The following is a 16,134-nucleotide window of genomic DNA, read 5'->3' on the forward strand; positions in this document are numbered from 1 at the left end:
TGTTTGCTTTCTCATACTGTTGACTGTGAAACAAACACAGTGGGAGAAGATTTTAGGAGAAATGGCTAAATTGAAATGGAAATTTACTTGATGTCTTAATTGAAACAAAGATGATGGCTTAATTGAAGTAGCCTGTGTTAATATAATTGATATATAGAAAACATCCTTTTCCTAGGGGGAAAAAAGTCTTGATTATTTTATTATGAAAAAAAAACCTACGAAATGAAAAATCGGAAATGAACATTTATTCTTTGAATAGCTCAGGCTGCCTTCCAGTATTGCCTTCTGAGGTTTTCAGATGCTGGAAAGAACCAGGTTAATAAGTTCTAGAAGCACTTTTTTTTTTTTTTTTTTTTACCACTCTGGCTCAAACTCCATTCACAGATGTTTCCTCCATTATTTTGATTCAGTGAAGGGCCCCAAAGGGCAGGCAGGAAACGGAGTGAAGTAGAAGAGAAAACCACTGGGTGCCCTCAGAGCCTGAACCTTCCTGCAGCCAGCTGAGGCCTTATGCCTAATTCTGAGTCAACACCCCGCCAGTTTATGGAAGCGAGTTTTGTTTATTTGTTTTGGGAGGGTGTATTTCTCCAGTGAAATTCTCCTACCCCCTCACTTACAGACACACACACTCACTCTCTCTCTCTTCCACTCACAAACTCGTGATTGCCCCTTTGACTTTCACGGGGGAGGTGGTATAACACGTTGGTAAATACTGTGGATCCTGGGACCAGACAGCCTGTGTTTCAGTCCTGACTCTGCCACCTACCAGGTGTTACCTACTGGGCAAATTATCTGTGCCTCGATTTCCTTGTCTGTAAAATGAGGATAATTATATTTTACCTCTTACAGGGGTGTTTTGAATATTGTATTGGTTAATACTTGCAAGATACTTGGAATGCCTGGCACATGCTAAGAATTCATTAAATGTTAACCATTACTTTTTATTACTGGCTCATAAAAACCTTCCTCAGACAGTATCATTCATTTTCTAAGTCATTTGTTATTCTGTGTTACGATTTTCAGAGCAGCCATAGGAGCTGGAATCAGGCCTTTATCTCTGATTCCTTGCATAGTACCCTGTGTATGGAGTTGATTTTTTTTCTAGGTCTTAATTTCTCCTCCTGCAAGTGGGTATATTGAAACTACCTTCATCCAAAAAAGGTTTTGCTTTGGTGTATGTGTTGCACTACATTTTACATATACAGTACATTCCTTTTTTGTGTAGATAATTAAAGGAATTAAGTGTTCTGGGTAATGAAAATATCTTTGTTAAAAGATAGTAAACTTTTAAAAAGCATTAGAATGAAATAAAATACACTTAATCGAATGTACACAAAGGAAAATAGTGTTATAGAAACAGCAATATGGTATTGACCTGGGTTTTGGTCATGGCTCGGCCACTTACTGTGTGACTTTTTGCAAGTTACTTTCTTAACTTCTCTGGGTCTCATTGTTACTATTGTCACCATCATCATAGTTGTTGTTAATAGCACTGGGATAGGGTTAGGACACTAGATTTTGTTCTGGTTCTAGTGCCAAATGGTTATATTGTTTTAGGCAAACCACTTCCCTCTTTGTTTCATGATTTTCTTATAATGTAAGAGGAATGGAACAGATGTTCTCAACTGCTCTGCATGCTGGCATGTGGTGGTGCTACAAGTGGATTATAGGGGTGTCCATATATTGATTCCCTCAGCCCTTGGGGTGATTGGGCAGGGTCTGGGGTAGCAGGACTCCCTGTGCTTGTCTCCTCAGGCCTGAGAAGCCTCATTCGTTGATCGCAATGCATCACATACAGAGAATTTTCAATGTACACGATAACATGAAAGAGGTTGGCAAATAGTATTCAAATGTTTCTTCTAATTCTAATAGCCCAAGTTTCCCTCTTGGTAATTTTGTGACATCAGGCAAAATACTTAGCTTTCTGAGCTTCAGTATATTCATTCACTTGAGTAAGATACACTCAAAACTTTTTGTTTGGTTTGGATAAAATATGTGATACAATAAAATATATCAAGTCTGATGTTGGACAAAGGAAGATGAAGACTAAGGAAAAGTACAGAACTCCAAGATTGTTGCCTCTTTGGGGCTCTTTAACACTATGAGTGTGGCAGAAATTGTTGTTAGACCTAGTATAGAGGATTGGAGCTGTTTGATCTTTAACATTGGGTGTAAAGCACAGCAGAGTCTGAATGGGCACTCCATACTCGTGGGACTTTGACCTGTGGACTGTGGACCGTCATTGGAAGTTGTCCATGTCCACTGAAGACAATGGAAGAGGATTCAGACTCAGTTTACCAAAGCATAAGAAAATACCTTCAGTGCCTTGATTTATATATAAAAAATGCACAAAAGTATGCCCATAAGTTACATTTTTATAAATCAAATCTAATTTTCTCATTGATATGTATACACACTTAGAATGCTTTACTTTTATTTCACATCAATCACTGATTGGTTGTTGCTTCTATGTATTCTCATCACTAACTTTTTTTATCTAGTTTCAATAATTTGCAAACAACTAAATGATTAGGAGAGATGTGACATAAAATAATGGTTGTTTTTTTTAAATAAATAAAATAAATGAGAGACTCAATCATTCAACAAAAATCTATTGAAAATCTACTATTGTTCTGTTTTACAACATCTAGCATTGTTCTGTTGCTGTTGAATAAGACAGAAAGAAGCAATCCTGACCTCATAGTGTTTATGTTCTAATGGGAGAGAAAGAGAATTAAAAATATATATTATGTCAGGTAGTATAAGTGCTAAAAAAGACATGTAAAGCAGGGCATGGGGAAGCGGAGGTAGGTGTGCTCTTTTGGATGGGATGGTCAGGGAAAAAGCTTCTCGTAGGAGATACTGTTCAGCAGTCCTGAATGAAGTGCACTGAGCAAGCAATGTGACAACCAATTTTTATTTATTAGATTTAATTAAAGTGGGATTCACCTCTTTGGTAAAGTGGCCTTTCCTTTCAGTGAGGAGCTATCACCATTGTAAGAAACTGTGGAAAATGGAGGAATACCTGCCTTTTTCACCCCCTAACAAACTAAGTGATACGATAGAAATTCTTTGTTACATAATGAAGTCTAGGTGTGGCCTACAACAAAGCAGGGAGAGTGGGTTTGGTGCCAGAAACAAACACCATCACCAAGATTCATGTCAAGGAGCTTACTGCCTATGTTTTCTTCTAGGAGATTTATAGTATCAGGTCTTAAGTTCAAGTCTTTAATCCATTTTGAGTTGATTTTTTGTGTGATGTAAGATAGGGGTCCTGTTAAATTCTTTAGCGTTTGGTTATCCAGTTTTCCCATTATCATTCCAATTATGTCAAAGGAGACTATCCATTCCCCATTGAATATTCTTGGCTTCTTTGTCATAAAATAATTGACCATATATGTGTGGGTTTATTTATGGGCTCTTTTGTTCCTTTGACCAATGTGTCTGTTTTATATCAATATTATACTGTTTGGATTACTATAGCTTTGTAGTATAATTTGAAACAAGAAGTATGATACTTCCAGCTTTGTTCTTCTTTCTCAGGATTGCTCTGGCTATTTATAGTATTTTTTGTTCCATACTAATTTTAGGATTGTTTTTTCTATTTTGTAAAAAATGCCATTGGAATCTTTATAGGGATTGCAATGAATCTGTAGGTTGCTTTGGGTCATATGGACATTTTAGCAATACTAATTTTTCCAGTCCATGAGCATGGAATATTTTTCCATTAATTTGTGTCTTTTTAATTTCTTTCATCAGTGACTTACAGTTTTCAGTGTACAAGTCTTTCACCTCCATGGTTAAATTTATTCCTAGGTATTTTATTCTTTTTGATGCAGTTGTAAATGGGATTGTTTCCTTAATTTCTCTTTCTGATATTTCACTATTAGTTTATAGAAAGGCAACAGATTTTTGTATATTTATTTTGATCCTTCATCTTTACTGAATTTGTTTATTAGTTCTAACAGTTTTTGGTGGAATCTTTAGGGTTTTCTATGTATAATATTATGCCATCTGCAAATAGGGACAATTTTACTTATGCCTTTCCTATTTGGATGACTTTTGTTTCTTGCCTAATTGCTCTGGCTAGTATTTCCAGTACTATATTGGATAAAAGTGGTGCTAAGGGGCAATGTTGTCTTATTCCTGATCTTAGAGAAAAAGCTTTCAGCTTTTCACCATTAAGTATTATATTATCTGCGGACTTGTCATTTATGGCCTTTATTATGTTGAGGTATGTTCACTGTATACCACTTTGTTGAGTTTTTATCATAAATGGATATTGAATTTTGTCAAATGCTTTTTCTACATCTATTGAGATGATCATGTGATTTTTATCCTTTGTTTTGTTAATGTGGTGTATCCCATTGATTGATTTGATGTTGAGCCATCCTTGCATCCCTGGAATAAATCCCAGTTGATCAAGGTGTATAATCCTTTTATTGTACTGTTGAATTCAGTTTGCTAATATTTTGTTGAGGAGTTTTGCATCTATGTTTATCAGGGATATTGGCCTGTAATCTTATTTTCTTATAATGTCCTTGTCTGGTTTTGGTATAAGGGTGTGGGTGGCTTCATAAAGTGAGTATGAAAGTTTCCCTCCTCTTCTATTTTTTGGAAGAGTTTGAGAAAGATTGGTATTAATTCTTTTTTTTTTTTTTTTTTTAAAACTTGGTGAAGGGCTCTTTGAGGCCTCCAATTCTTTTTTTTTTTTTTTAATTTTATTTATTTATTTATTTATTTATTTATTTATGGCTGTGTTGGGTCTTCATTTCTGTGTGAGGGCTTTCTCTAGTTGCGGCAAGTGGGAGCCACTCTTCATCGCGGTGCGCAGGCCTCTCACTATCGTGGCCTCTCCCGTTGCGGAGCACAGGCTCCAGACGCGCAGGCTCAGCAATTGTGGCTCACGGGCTTAGTTGCTCCGCGGCATGTGGGATCTTCCCAGACCAGGGCTCGAACCCGTGTCCCCTGCATTGGCAGGCAGATTCTCAACCACTGCGCCACCAGGGAAGCCCGGTATTAATTCTTCTTTAAATGTTTGGTAGAATTTGCCATTGAAGCCATCTGATCCTGGACTTTTGTTTGTTGGGAGGTTTTTGATGATTAATTCAATCTCTTTACTAGTAATTAGACGGTTAAGATTTTTCTATTTCTTCATGATTCAGTCTTGGTAGGTTTTATATATATATATATATATATGTTTCTAGCAATGTATCCATTCTCTCTAGGTTGTCCAATTTTGTGTATAATTGTTCATAGTAGTCTCTTATGATCCTTTGTGTGATATCAGTTGTAATGTCTCTTCTTTCATTTCTAATTTTATTTATTTGAGTCTTCTTTCCTTTTTTTCTTGGTTAGTCTAACAATTTATCTATTTTTTTTTAAACCTTTCAAAAAACAGCCTTTAGTTCCATTGGTCTTTTCTATTGTTTTTTTAGTGTCTATGTCATTTATTTTCACTCTGATCTTTGTTATTTTCTTCCTTCTACTAACTTTGGCCTTAGTTTGTTCTTCTTCTCTAGTTCCTTGAGGTGTAAAGTTAGGTTGTTTATTTAAGATCTTTATTTTTTCTTAATGTAGGCTTTTATTGCTATAATCTTCCCCCTTAGAACTGTTTTTACTACACTCCACAGGTTTTTGTATTTGCGTTTCCATTTTCATTTGTCTCTAAATATTTTTTGATATCTCCTTTGACCCATTGGTTGTTCAGGAGCATGTTGTTTAATCTCCATGTATTTGTGAATTTTCCAGTTTTCTTCTTGTAATTGATTTCTAGTTTCATACCATTGTGGTCAGAAAAGATGTGTGATATGATTTTAGTCTTCTTAAATTTATTAAGATTTGTTTTGTGGTCTAACATATGATCTATCCTGGAGAATGTTCCATGTGCCTTTGAGAAGTGTATTCTGCTGCTGGATGGGATATTCTATAAACATCTATTATGTCCATCTGGTCTAACATATAGTTTAAGTCCAATGTTTCTTTGCTGATTTCTGTCTGGATGATCTATCCATTGTTGAAAGTGGGGTATTGAAGTTGCCTTCTATTATTGTATCACTGTCTGTTTCTCCCTTCAGATCTGTTAATATTTGCTTTACATATTTCAGTGCTCCTATGTTGGGTCCATAAATATTTATAAATGTTATATTTTCTGGATGAATTGATCCCTTTATCATTATATAATGACCTTTGGCTTTACATCTATTTTGTCTGAAATAAGCTACCCCAGCTTTCTTTTGGTTTCCATTTGCATGGGATATCTTTTTCCATCCCTTCACTTTCAGTATATGTGTTCCTAAAGCTGAAGTGAGTCTTGTATGCAGAACATGGTTGGATCTTGTGGTTTTTTGTTTGTTTGTTTAATCTATTAAGCTGCTCTATGTCTTTGATTGGCCATCCAGCCAATAAGAAGTGAGATCAAGCAACTGTTCTTTATGCTGCAGTGGGATTTGGGATGGAAAATATTTTGACAAATACCCTGTACTTTAAAGTTTAGCATTTCCTCCACAAAGGAAGTAAAAGATAATGCATTATTATGAACTTACCTGCTTAGATAAATAAAGCCACACAGTGGGAATTTTAAAAGGCTTTGTCAGAACCCTGAATTATGTCATCCCTTTTCCTTTGTTTCCCTGGTAATGTTTGGCACATGCCCCTGCTCTCTGTCTTAGTTTCTAGAATTAGATAGGGGAGTTCTATAGCCTCAAATGGGCATGGATTTTTATTTATTTATTTTGAATTATTTTATTTTTTTCTGTGGACTTGTCATTTGTACTTCATGGATTTGGGGGGAAGTTTAGACCAAGGTTTAGCACTGTCATGAAGAGCAGAGTTGGGATGGGTGAGAAAGTTGAGAAGACTTTACATTTTGTGGTTTTCTAAGGCAGTGGAGCTGATCCTTACTAGTATAATTTGGGAGGCAATGGAAAACCCCTTTTTTACTAGTGGATATGATCATTTAAATTTCATCCTTTAAAATACAAATATTTCATTGAGGAGTAAAGCATGAAGATTAAAATTCCAGATGGAACTAGAAAGGAAATTTGCCATCGTCTAGAATAGAGCTTTTCAAAATGTACATCCTCTTAGTTCCTTTCAGAATGTCCATGCTGACATTTGCAATAAAGATGCAAAAGCAATGGTGAATGAAACTGCTGGCATCTTAACTTAAATAAGGGCAGTCTGACCAAATGACACTAGTAGTCATGTATTCAACATTGCATACCTAAACATACACACACATACATGCATGGTTAACTTCATGAATGTCCTTGAAGCAGTAAAATTTATTAATTTTATTGGATCTTGACCCATGAGTACATGTCTTTTTTAATATTCTGTAAGATGAGATGAAAAGTACATATAAAGCATGTTCGAGGTTACTGAAGAATGATGGTCTCAGAGAAAAATACATTTGTGATTGAGTTGTGTGTTGAACTAGCCACTTTTTTCATGGGACTGAATTTTTCTTGAAAGAACAACCAACAATCTATGGTTATTCAGATTTTAGTGTTTGGCAGACATTTTCTAAAAAAAAAAAAAAAAAAAAGAATGAAGCAAGCCTGCCTCTTCAAGGAAAGTAACTGACAGTATTTGTTACCAATGATAAAATTTAAGCTTTCAAATGAAAATTGAAATTTTGGAAAACTTGTATTTGTCATCATAAGCTTGACAGCTTTCCAATATTTAAAGACTTTTTTCTTGAGATTTGTGGTGATATTAACAAATATGATGTTTTGATATTATATAATAAAAAGTGTCAAAATGTGGAAGATCTGAATAACTCAGTGGTCCCATATTTTCCAGATGGATGACCAATACATGATGTTATAAAATTCATAAAGAGTAAAAAGATCCACTCAAAGTACAATATAGAACACTGGATTTTAATGTAACTGAGAATGAAAAGCTTATTGATATGGTTTCAGATTCCACACTGTAATTAACCTTTAAGAAAGTACATTCGTTGAGTTTCGTGTGGTACCAAATAAGAATATCCACAATTATCACAGCAGATTGAACACAGAAGAAAATACAAGAATGCAGCTCTCTTCTGCTAAGCCAGAAACTCAACAGATTTGCCAAAAGGCAAAGCAATGCCATTCTTCTTACTAAGTCTGTTTTGTTTCAGAACATATAGTGATTGTCATACAAATATGTTATTTATGTTACATATAATGGATTTATTTCTGTTATCTTTAAATGAAATAATAGATAAATAAATTTAAATTTTCTCAGTTTTAATTTCTAAAGGGGTAATTATCATTAGATATAAGCCACCTAAATACAGGGACTCAATCATTTTTAAGAGTGTGATCAGGTCATGAGACCAAAAAGTTTGAGAAGTGTTGTTCTAAACCAACCTCCTGACTTTAAAAATGGGTAACAGAGGCCATGAGGTGACTCATCCACTGAGTTGCAGTTGTGACTAGATCTTATTTCAGCAAACCACTTCCAGTATTTTCATTGTTTGTTTTTCCCCATTACACTACTACCATGACTGCCTTCAGGTGAATAAGCCACTCTCCAATGGGAGCATGTTCTAATGGAGGTCAGCTGAGGTAGGGCTTTCTTACCAACTGGGAATCAGAGACCAGAGGGCCTCTTTCAGGCAGTGGTCCCTCCATCTGCAGAGATGTATGCTGACAGGAGATGAGGGGGTGCAAGTGGAGGAAGAACATTACCTGCTTCCGATTTTATGCCTCTTGTTCCAAAATACAATGAGCTTTTCCTTGTCCCTCGACTTTTCCTCCAGGGAGTTTGCACGTTGGAAAGTGAACAACCTGGCTCTAGAAAGGAAGGACTTCTTTAGTTTGCCATTGCCTCTTGCCCCAGAGTTTATCCGGAACATCCGCCTCCTCGGAAGGAGACCCAACCTGCAACAGGTCACCGAAAACCTGATCAAAAAGTACGGCACTCACTTCTTACTTTCTGCCACCCTTGGAGGTAAGCAATACCACGATCCTACACTCATTGGTTGCCAGCTCATCGAAAATAGCTTTAAGACCCATTGACTATAGCTTCAATACTCTTCCTGGGTCTTTTATTCTTCCTGGCCTATTATTGACTGGGAAATGTTTTCTTTCTGGTGCATTTGTCAACAGTGTAATCTCTTGACATCCCAGTTCACCCCAGAACATTGCTATTTGCTTATAAGCATCCTCCTGGGGAGGGGATGTGGGGTAAGGAGGTTGGGGGGCAGACAGACTCCTACTAAGCACTTGCCAGAAGGGAGTGCTCCCAGTTTTCTTTTGACTGAGCCATCTAACCCCGAGGTTTCTCCGTATCTTAACATTGGCTGTGGCTACAATAGTGAGACCCATAGGCAAAGAAGTAAATGTCTGCTGAGTCCCTGACCTCTCTGCTTCCACTCTATAGAGATTGCTAACCAGCCAAACCAATTAGAATGGCTTTGGGCTGGATGGAGGCAAAGGTGGAAGGGGACCTATGGCTGGGGGATGGCGCAACCTCTGACTAGGACCCAGCGCAGAATCGAGAGCTGGGAATAGGCAGCATTCTCTCTGCCCTGGCAAGGAGAAAGCAGGATTTATTATAACATTTAGCTCCCTGTCTGATGGACAAAAGGAACTCTCCAAGGGTTCAGGCCAGCTGCCGGCATGTGATAGGCGCTGAGTGTTTGATGGGGAAAAGGGAGGTTGAGCTTCAAGGCTTTTGCCCTTTCTTAGAGAGCAGAAATATCCACGGTGACTTCTTATAAACAACTTGAGACGGAGAAATTTTATCTTCCCCATGGAGGTGGATTGCCTGAGACAGAGATCAATAGAGGATGTTAAATGGATAAGCTGCAGGGGCGGGGGATGGGCTTTGGGAGATTACAGAAGTAGGGAGGAGGAGGAGGGCCTCTCAGGCAGTGGTGCCCTCATCGTGTGGCACAGTCTGACGAGATTGTTCTGAGCGTGGTAGGGATGAGGAGAGTCCGTCAGCAGGGGCCATGGGCTCCCTCTTAGCTCGCTCTCCCCTGGCGAAGGGTTTCACATTCTTATCGGTAGGGGATCAGGGAGCGGAAGGCCTGACCCATGCACCCATGTTGTTTGCTGTAGGAGAAGAGTCCCTGACCATTTTTGTGGACAAGCGGAAACTGAGCCGAAAGTCAGAGGTGGCAGGAATTGCCCCTATAGTCGGGGGCGGTGGGAACGGCTCTGCTGTGTCCCTGGAGACCCTGCACCAGCTGGCAGCCTCCTACTTCATCGACAGAGAGAGCACGCTGCGACGGCTGCACCATATCCAGATAGCCACCGGGGCCGTCAAGGTAAAAGGGCCTGAGCGGTCCTGGGGCAGGGAGGGCAGACAGGCAGGGAAAGCAGGGGGAGGCCTGGGTGGTAACCGCCTCCAAGAGAGCCAGGCCTGACTGATGGAAGTGGGAAAGCAGCTTTCCGACGTGGGCACAACCCTCAACCAGCCCTAAAACACGGTCTGTGTCTTCCTTCTGCAGCAAAGAGTCACGTGGCATCTACCCTAAGGCAGCCTCCAGCCGAGGGACTGTGGTGAAAGGTAGACAAGGGCCCTGCTCTCCAGAGGTTACATTCTGGTGGGAGATGAAGATAATAAACAAGTAAAAAATCAGCCAAGTAATTCCAGATAATGATAGAAGGAAAAGACCGAGTCATAGGTACCGATTTCCTGAGGTGAGAGAGGGGAACAGTGAGTATTAGCCAGATTGGTCAAGGGAGGGCACTTTGGGTTTAGACTTTGAGGCTGAGATCTGAATCCTTAGAAGTCAGCTGTGTGTAGATCCGAGGGAAGGGTGTTCAGGCAGGGGGAACAGTAAGTGCTAAGGCCCTGAGGCAGGAACCAGCGTGATGCCGTGGTGAAACACAGAGAAGACTGCTGTGACTGCAGTGAGATGAACAAGAAAGATGAAATTCAGAGGTGGGCTGGAGCCAGATCACATGGCTGTGAGAAAGTGCAATAGAAAACAAGCAGAGGAGTGATATGATTTCATGTATGTTTGAGAAAGCTCAATAGTTACTGTAACTTTAATAACTATAACTTCCATCCCGTGTTCTCTACTGACATCTAGAAGATTTCTAGGACAGTTGATGTTGTTTGAGGGAAGACTAGTGAAGACACTTGAGAACACTGGCTATTCTACTTCTAAATATAAAGTTAGGATGCTGAGGAGAGGTCAATCTTGTCTTACATCCTGCTTTCATCCCATCCAAGACTCACAAGGAAGTTTTATCATTCTTTCATTCATTTGTTCAATAAGTATTTAAAATTTTTTTTTATTTTATATTGGAGTATAGTTGATTCACAACATTGTGTTAGTTTCAGGTGTACAGCAAAGTTATACATATTCATATATCTATTCCTTTTCAGATTCTTTTCCCATACAGTTTATTACAGAGTATTGAGTATAGTTCCCTGTGCTATACAGTAGGTCCTTGTTGATTATTTGTTTTACATACAGTAGTGTGCCAATCCCAACCTTATTGAACACCTGTATGTGTCAGGCACTGTTCTGGATACTGAGAATCCAAGAGTGAACAGAACATATAAAGTCCCTGCCCTCGTGAAGCTGAAATTCTAGTGGTGGAGACATAATTAAATACATAAACAGTGTCAGGTGGGCTTAATGGTATAAAGACATGAAGTCAGGGAAGGAGATAGAGGGTGATGGGGACATGGTACTTTAGGGAAGACCAGACGGAGATCTGAATGAAGCAAGGGAGTGAGCCACATGTGTATCTTGAGTGAGTGCATTGTAGACAGAGCGGGGAGTGAGGGCAACTGCCCTGAAGTGGGAGTGCGCTTGGTATGATCCAGGAGCAACGGTAGTGTAGCTAGAAGGAGTCAAAAGAGAGGTGAGGTGGCAGAAGAGGCTACAGTGGTCGCAGGGCCTGGATCATGAGGGCATTACCGATCAGGGAAGAGAGGAGAAAGAGGGATCCTGAAGACCAAGGCAATCATTACCGCACTGGTCAAGGTGAGAAACAATGGTGGCTTGGACAAAGCTGGTGCTATACAGGTAGTGAGAAATTCCCAGGTTCAGGTTTTGATGGTGGAGCCTATTGAGTGTTAGCTAAGAAACTGGAAGAAAGGAGTCAAGATTAACCGTGAGATTTTTGGCCTGAGCAACCTGATGAACAGTGATTTCATTAACTGAGGATAACACTAGGGGGAGGTGCAGATCTGAAAGAAATAAATCAAGAGTTCAGTTTTAGACATATCGTATTTGACATTCCTATTAGATGTCTAACTAAAGATAACTAACAGGCGGTTGGCTATCAACACCAGGAGTTCAAGAGAAATGTCATGATTGGAGATATAAGTTTGGCTTACAAATACATCCACATGTGTCGTTGGTATTTAAAACTTTGGGAAAGGAGGAGATGAGATCGCTCGAGGACTGAATGCAGCTAATCAAGTGGCCCCAGGCTCTGAGTTGTGAAGCACATCAATTTTCAGAAATGGGCCAAAGGAGGAGGATTCAACAAAGGAGGGTGAGACAGAGCGTAAAGGTATGAAGAGAACCAAAGCTGGATCACAAAGCCACGTGAAGAAAGTGATTCACAAAAGAAGGAGCAGGCAGCTGTTGAGCAGTCAGATTGAGAACTGACCTTCAACTTGGCATCACGGAGGTAACTGGTAACCTGGATAAGAGTAGCTTCAGTGACATGAAGGGTATGAAAGGCTGAGTGGAGAAGGTTCAAGAGAGAGAACAAAGTGAGGAATCAGAATAGTAGAGACAATTCTTTAAAGGTCTCGCTGTAAAGGCAAATAGAAAAATAGGTGATAGCTGGAGACTGATGGGAGGTCAAAGGAGCTTGTGTTTTTGTTTTTAAAATGGGAGCTATTCCAGAATATTGGTATGTTGATTAAAATGACTCAGTAGAGAGGAGGAAAGTGATGGTGCAGAGAGACAGGAGATAATTGCAGAAGCAGTCGAGGTGGTGAGAGGGGTTGCTATTCCAGGCACGAGTGGAGCAGCAGGTCTCACACAGGACCATGAACACTTCATCCTTTGGGGCCGGAGGCTGTACAGAGCACACAGCTCACACACGCAGTGGGATGGCAGATGTGGCAGAGGGAGGACGCGGATGTCCTCTTATGATTTATTCCATTTCCGTGATGAAACAAGCAAAGTCCATGGCTAAATGAAAGAAGGAATTGTTGAGAAAAGAATGTATGAAATGGTCATTCAGAGAGTTAAGGTTATCAACTGACTAGATGACTAGATAAGTGGAGTGGATTGTTGGGTGGCACCAAGGACTCATTTGAGACTCATGGTCATAATTATAACATGAGGCCTGTCAGCAGCGTTGTGAGTTTTATCAGCTACATTCAGCACGTCTTGTTCAGACAGGCATGGGAGAGATGGAGAGCTGGATTTAACCAAGATGTGTGTGTGTGTGTGTGTGTGTGTGTGTGTGTGTGTGTGTACAAGATGAAAGAAAAAATAGGCAAGGGAGTTGAGAGTATATAGAAAGGAGTGATTACAGTGGTGGGTCAAGGGATCTGAGACCATTACAGGATGATAGAAAGTGAAAAGTTGGCCAGGTCAAAAGATTGGGAGTCTAAGTATGTTTGATGACTTGTTATAGGGAAGAGACTAGAGTAGGTACAAGTGTGTAATGCTTTATATCGCTATTACAGAGGGTCAGGTTCTGGGGCATGGCCATGGGCGTGGGAGCCTAAGGTGGGGTTGGATAGAGGACAAGATAAGGAGGTGAGGAGGCCAGGGGACTGGGAGGCTGGGTATTAATGGATCACCTATATGGATGCTGAAGTCAGCAGGAATGATACAGACCTGGGTGGTGGTAAGAAAGATGGTGGTGAGCAAGCTAAATACTGAAAATCCTCAGTGAGGGAGGGGGAGTGACAAGAAAAATAGACGGCAACACAGAGGAGTAGTGGGTGATAGTCCTGATGGTTAGAGAGGAAGGAGGACCAGTGTTCAGGATATCACAGTGGAAGACCCACCTCACTTCATGCCAGCGTGAGGTGTGGGAAGGCAGACAGCCACTGCTAGAGAAGACTGCAGGGGAAACCACATCCTCCAGAGCTGCTAGGTTGTGCTTAGAACAAAAAGGTGAAGCGGACTCTTGAGAAGAGATTGAGGTTATAGATGTTCGTGCTGAGGAGTGATCATGAGATTCAGAGAGCATGATGGAGGTTAAGTGAAGAAAAGGGGTCAGATTAGGGGATGGCCAGTGTCTGGAGTGAGAATCTGAGAGAGGAGGAAGACGGAAGTTCAGAAGGACTAGGGTACATTTGGGAGGCTGGTATCTTAGGCAGCTTAAAATGATGAAAAAAGAACTGTAGTAGCACAGAGTGGGTTTTACCAAGAAGACAGAACTCTGTGGAAGCCCTCTCACCCTTCAGTCCTCTAGCGGGCTGTGTCAAAGTTGGAGAAGAATTGGTCTTATCCATTCGTGAAAGGTAGGCCTGGATCAGTAACTCCATGGTCCCATTAATGTCCCTTCCTATCCTTTGACCAACTTTTCACTTTCTATCATCCCTCCATGGCCTCATTGTCTTTTTGCCCAACTTAGATCTCTTGATCCATCACTAAAATCACTCCCTTGCATGTTCTCTTCAGCTTACCCTTTGCCTCTTCTTCATGCCCATGGCCATTCCTATAGTTCAGAACCTCATCTACGCTTACCTGATTTTCTCACATAACTAGTCTTCCCATCTGCGTTCTCAGCTCTGCTCCCTGATTCATGATCTATGCCGCTCGCGTGAGTGCACATCGTCATGTCGTATCACTCCGCTGCTTAAAATCCTTCAGTGGTTTCTGACTACATGGGACAGAGCCCAAACCACCGCCTCCCACCCAGGGCGGCAGTGTGAGGCATTGGAAAGAACCCACGAGCCTGAGCTCTACCACTGCTCATGGCAAGGCTTTGATCAAGTCACCAAACTTCTCTGAGCCCCCATTTGCTCCTTCTAAAATTGTTGAACAATTAGAATAATTTCTAACGTGAAGGATTTCTGGGAAGTTCAAATTAGAAAATGTGTAGACAGCATGAGCCACAGCACAAATGGACCTTGAAAAGGGATAATTCCTCTTCTAAACAAAATGGGAAGGCAATTGAAGACCGACTATCCCTGTTGTCTTTTTAGTTTCAGCTCCAAATGCTCCTTTTACACTCTTCTCAACCCTTGTTTCCCCCCTCAACCCTTCACTTACCATTTATACCATGTAAGCCAGTCCTATCTACCTCCTAGTCTTTGTTCAAATATGCCATGCTCTTGTGTCTCCCTTCCCTGGTACCTGCTGTCTTTTTTGCTTGCAATCCTCATCTGTTCACTTGAGTGGCTCTTCCTAACCCTTCTTTGCTCGGCTCAAAAAGGCAACTCTTTTGTGAAGCCTTTCCTGACTCCCAAGGTAGTTAAATGTTCCTCTTCAGTGTTTCAAACACATGCCTCCTTTATAGGGATTATCATTTGAACTGATTGCTAGCTAACATGAGAGCCTCTGAAACTATGAGATCCTTATGGGAGGGACTGGGTCTCAGGCATCTTTGGTTCCCAGTAAGAGTACAGAGCTTGCCACGTTATGGATAATGAGTAAAGGTTTGCTGAGTGAATGAGTCACTGACCCCACTTTTCACATGGGTTGGGCTCTTCTCAGTGTGTGTGCAAGTGCCTATAAGCATGTTAAGTTGAAAGAAACAAGGTAGATTCAGTATCAAGATGGTTTGTTAAGAGAACTCTGGTGAAGGATACCACAGATCTCTAAGAACAAGACACTAGATCCAATCCACACACATAGGTGTGGTAAAAGAACAGTAACTCTCCCAGGTTACTCTCTCTGTTTCTTGTTGGAACACGCCTCTACTTTTTCATCTCTACCTGCTTCATCTTCCTGCTTCTCTTGTTCAAGTTCTTTCCTCTGTTTATTCTAGACTTTCTGTACACCAGTGACTTCAGCCTACCTTTAGCTTTGTCTTGCTCTGAAGCTGACTCTGGCCCTGGCTGAACGTAATCTTTCTGTTTTGTCTCTCAGCCAGTGCCCTCAGGACAAGGACTCTTCTCTTGTTCATTGTGGTATCCTCAGTTCCTGGTACATAGTAGGTGCTTGATAATTATTTATTCTGAATTTTGTAAGTGTCCATAATCAACTCTCAAATTTTTTTTTCTCTCAGTAGCACAGTTCTAAATTCC

At 40.4% G+C, this 16,134-nt stretch overlaps 1 protein-coding gene across 1 annotated transcript in view; it reads left to right on the plus strand.

Annotated features, from left to right (window-relative positions):
• BRINP2 (BMP/retinoic acid inducible neural specific 2) overlaps positions 1 to 16,134 on the plus strand; it is a 118,617-nt gene that overhangs the window by 87,250 nt on the left and 15,233 nt on the right. The window contains exons 3-4 of the mRNA XM_007165370.2: positions 8,756 to 8,946; positions 10,062 to 10,270. Of these exons, the coding sequence (XP_007165432.1) occupies positions 8,756 to 8,946; positions 10,062 to 10,270 (400 nt within the window). The remainder of the gene's footprint in view (positions 1 to 8,755; positions 8,947 to 10,061; positions 10,271 to 16,134) is intronic.

Source organism: Balaenoptera acutorostrata, chromosome 1 (assembly GCF_949987535.1).
Source record: "Balaenoptera acutorostrata chromosome 1, mBalAcu1.1, whole genome shotgun sequence".
Lineage (NCBI taxonomy): Eukaryota > Metazoa > Chordata > Mammalia > Artiodactyla > Balaenopteridae > Balaenoptera > Balaenoptera acutorostrata.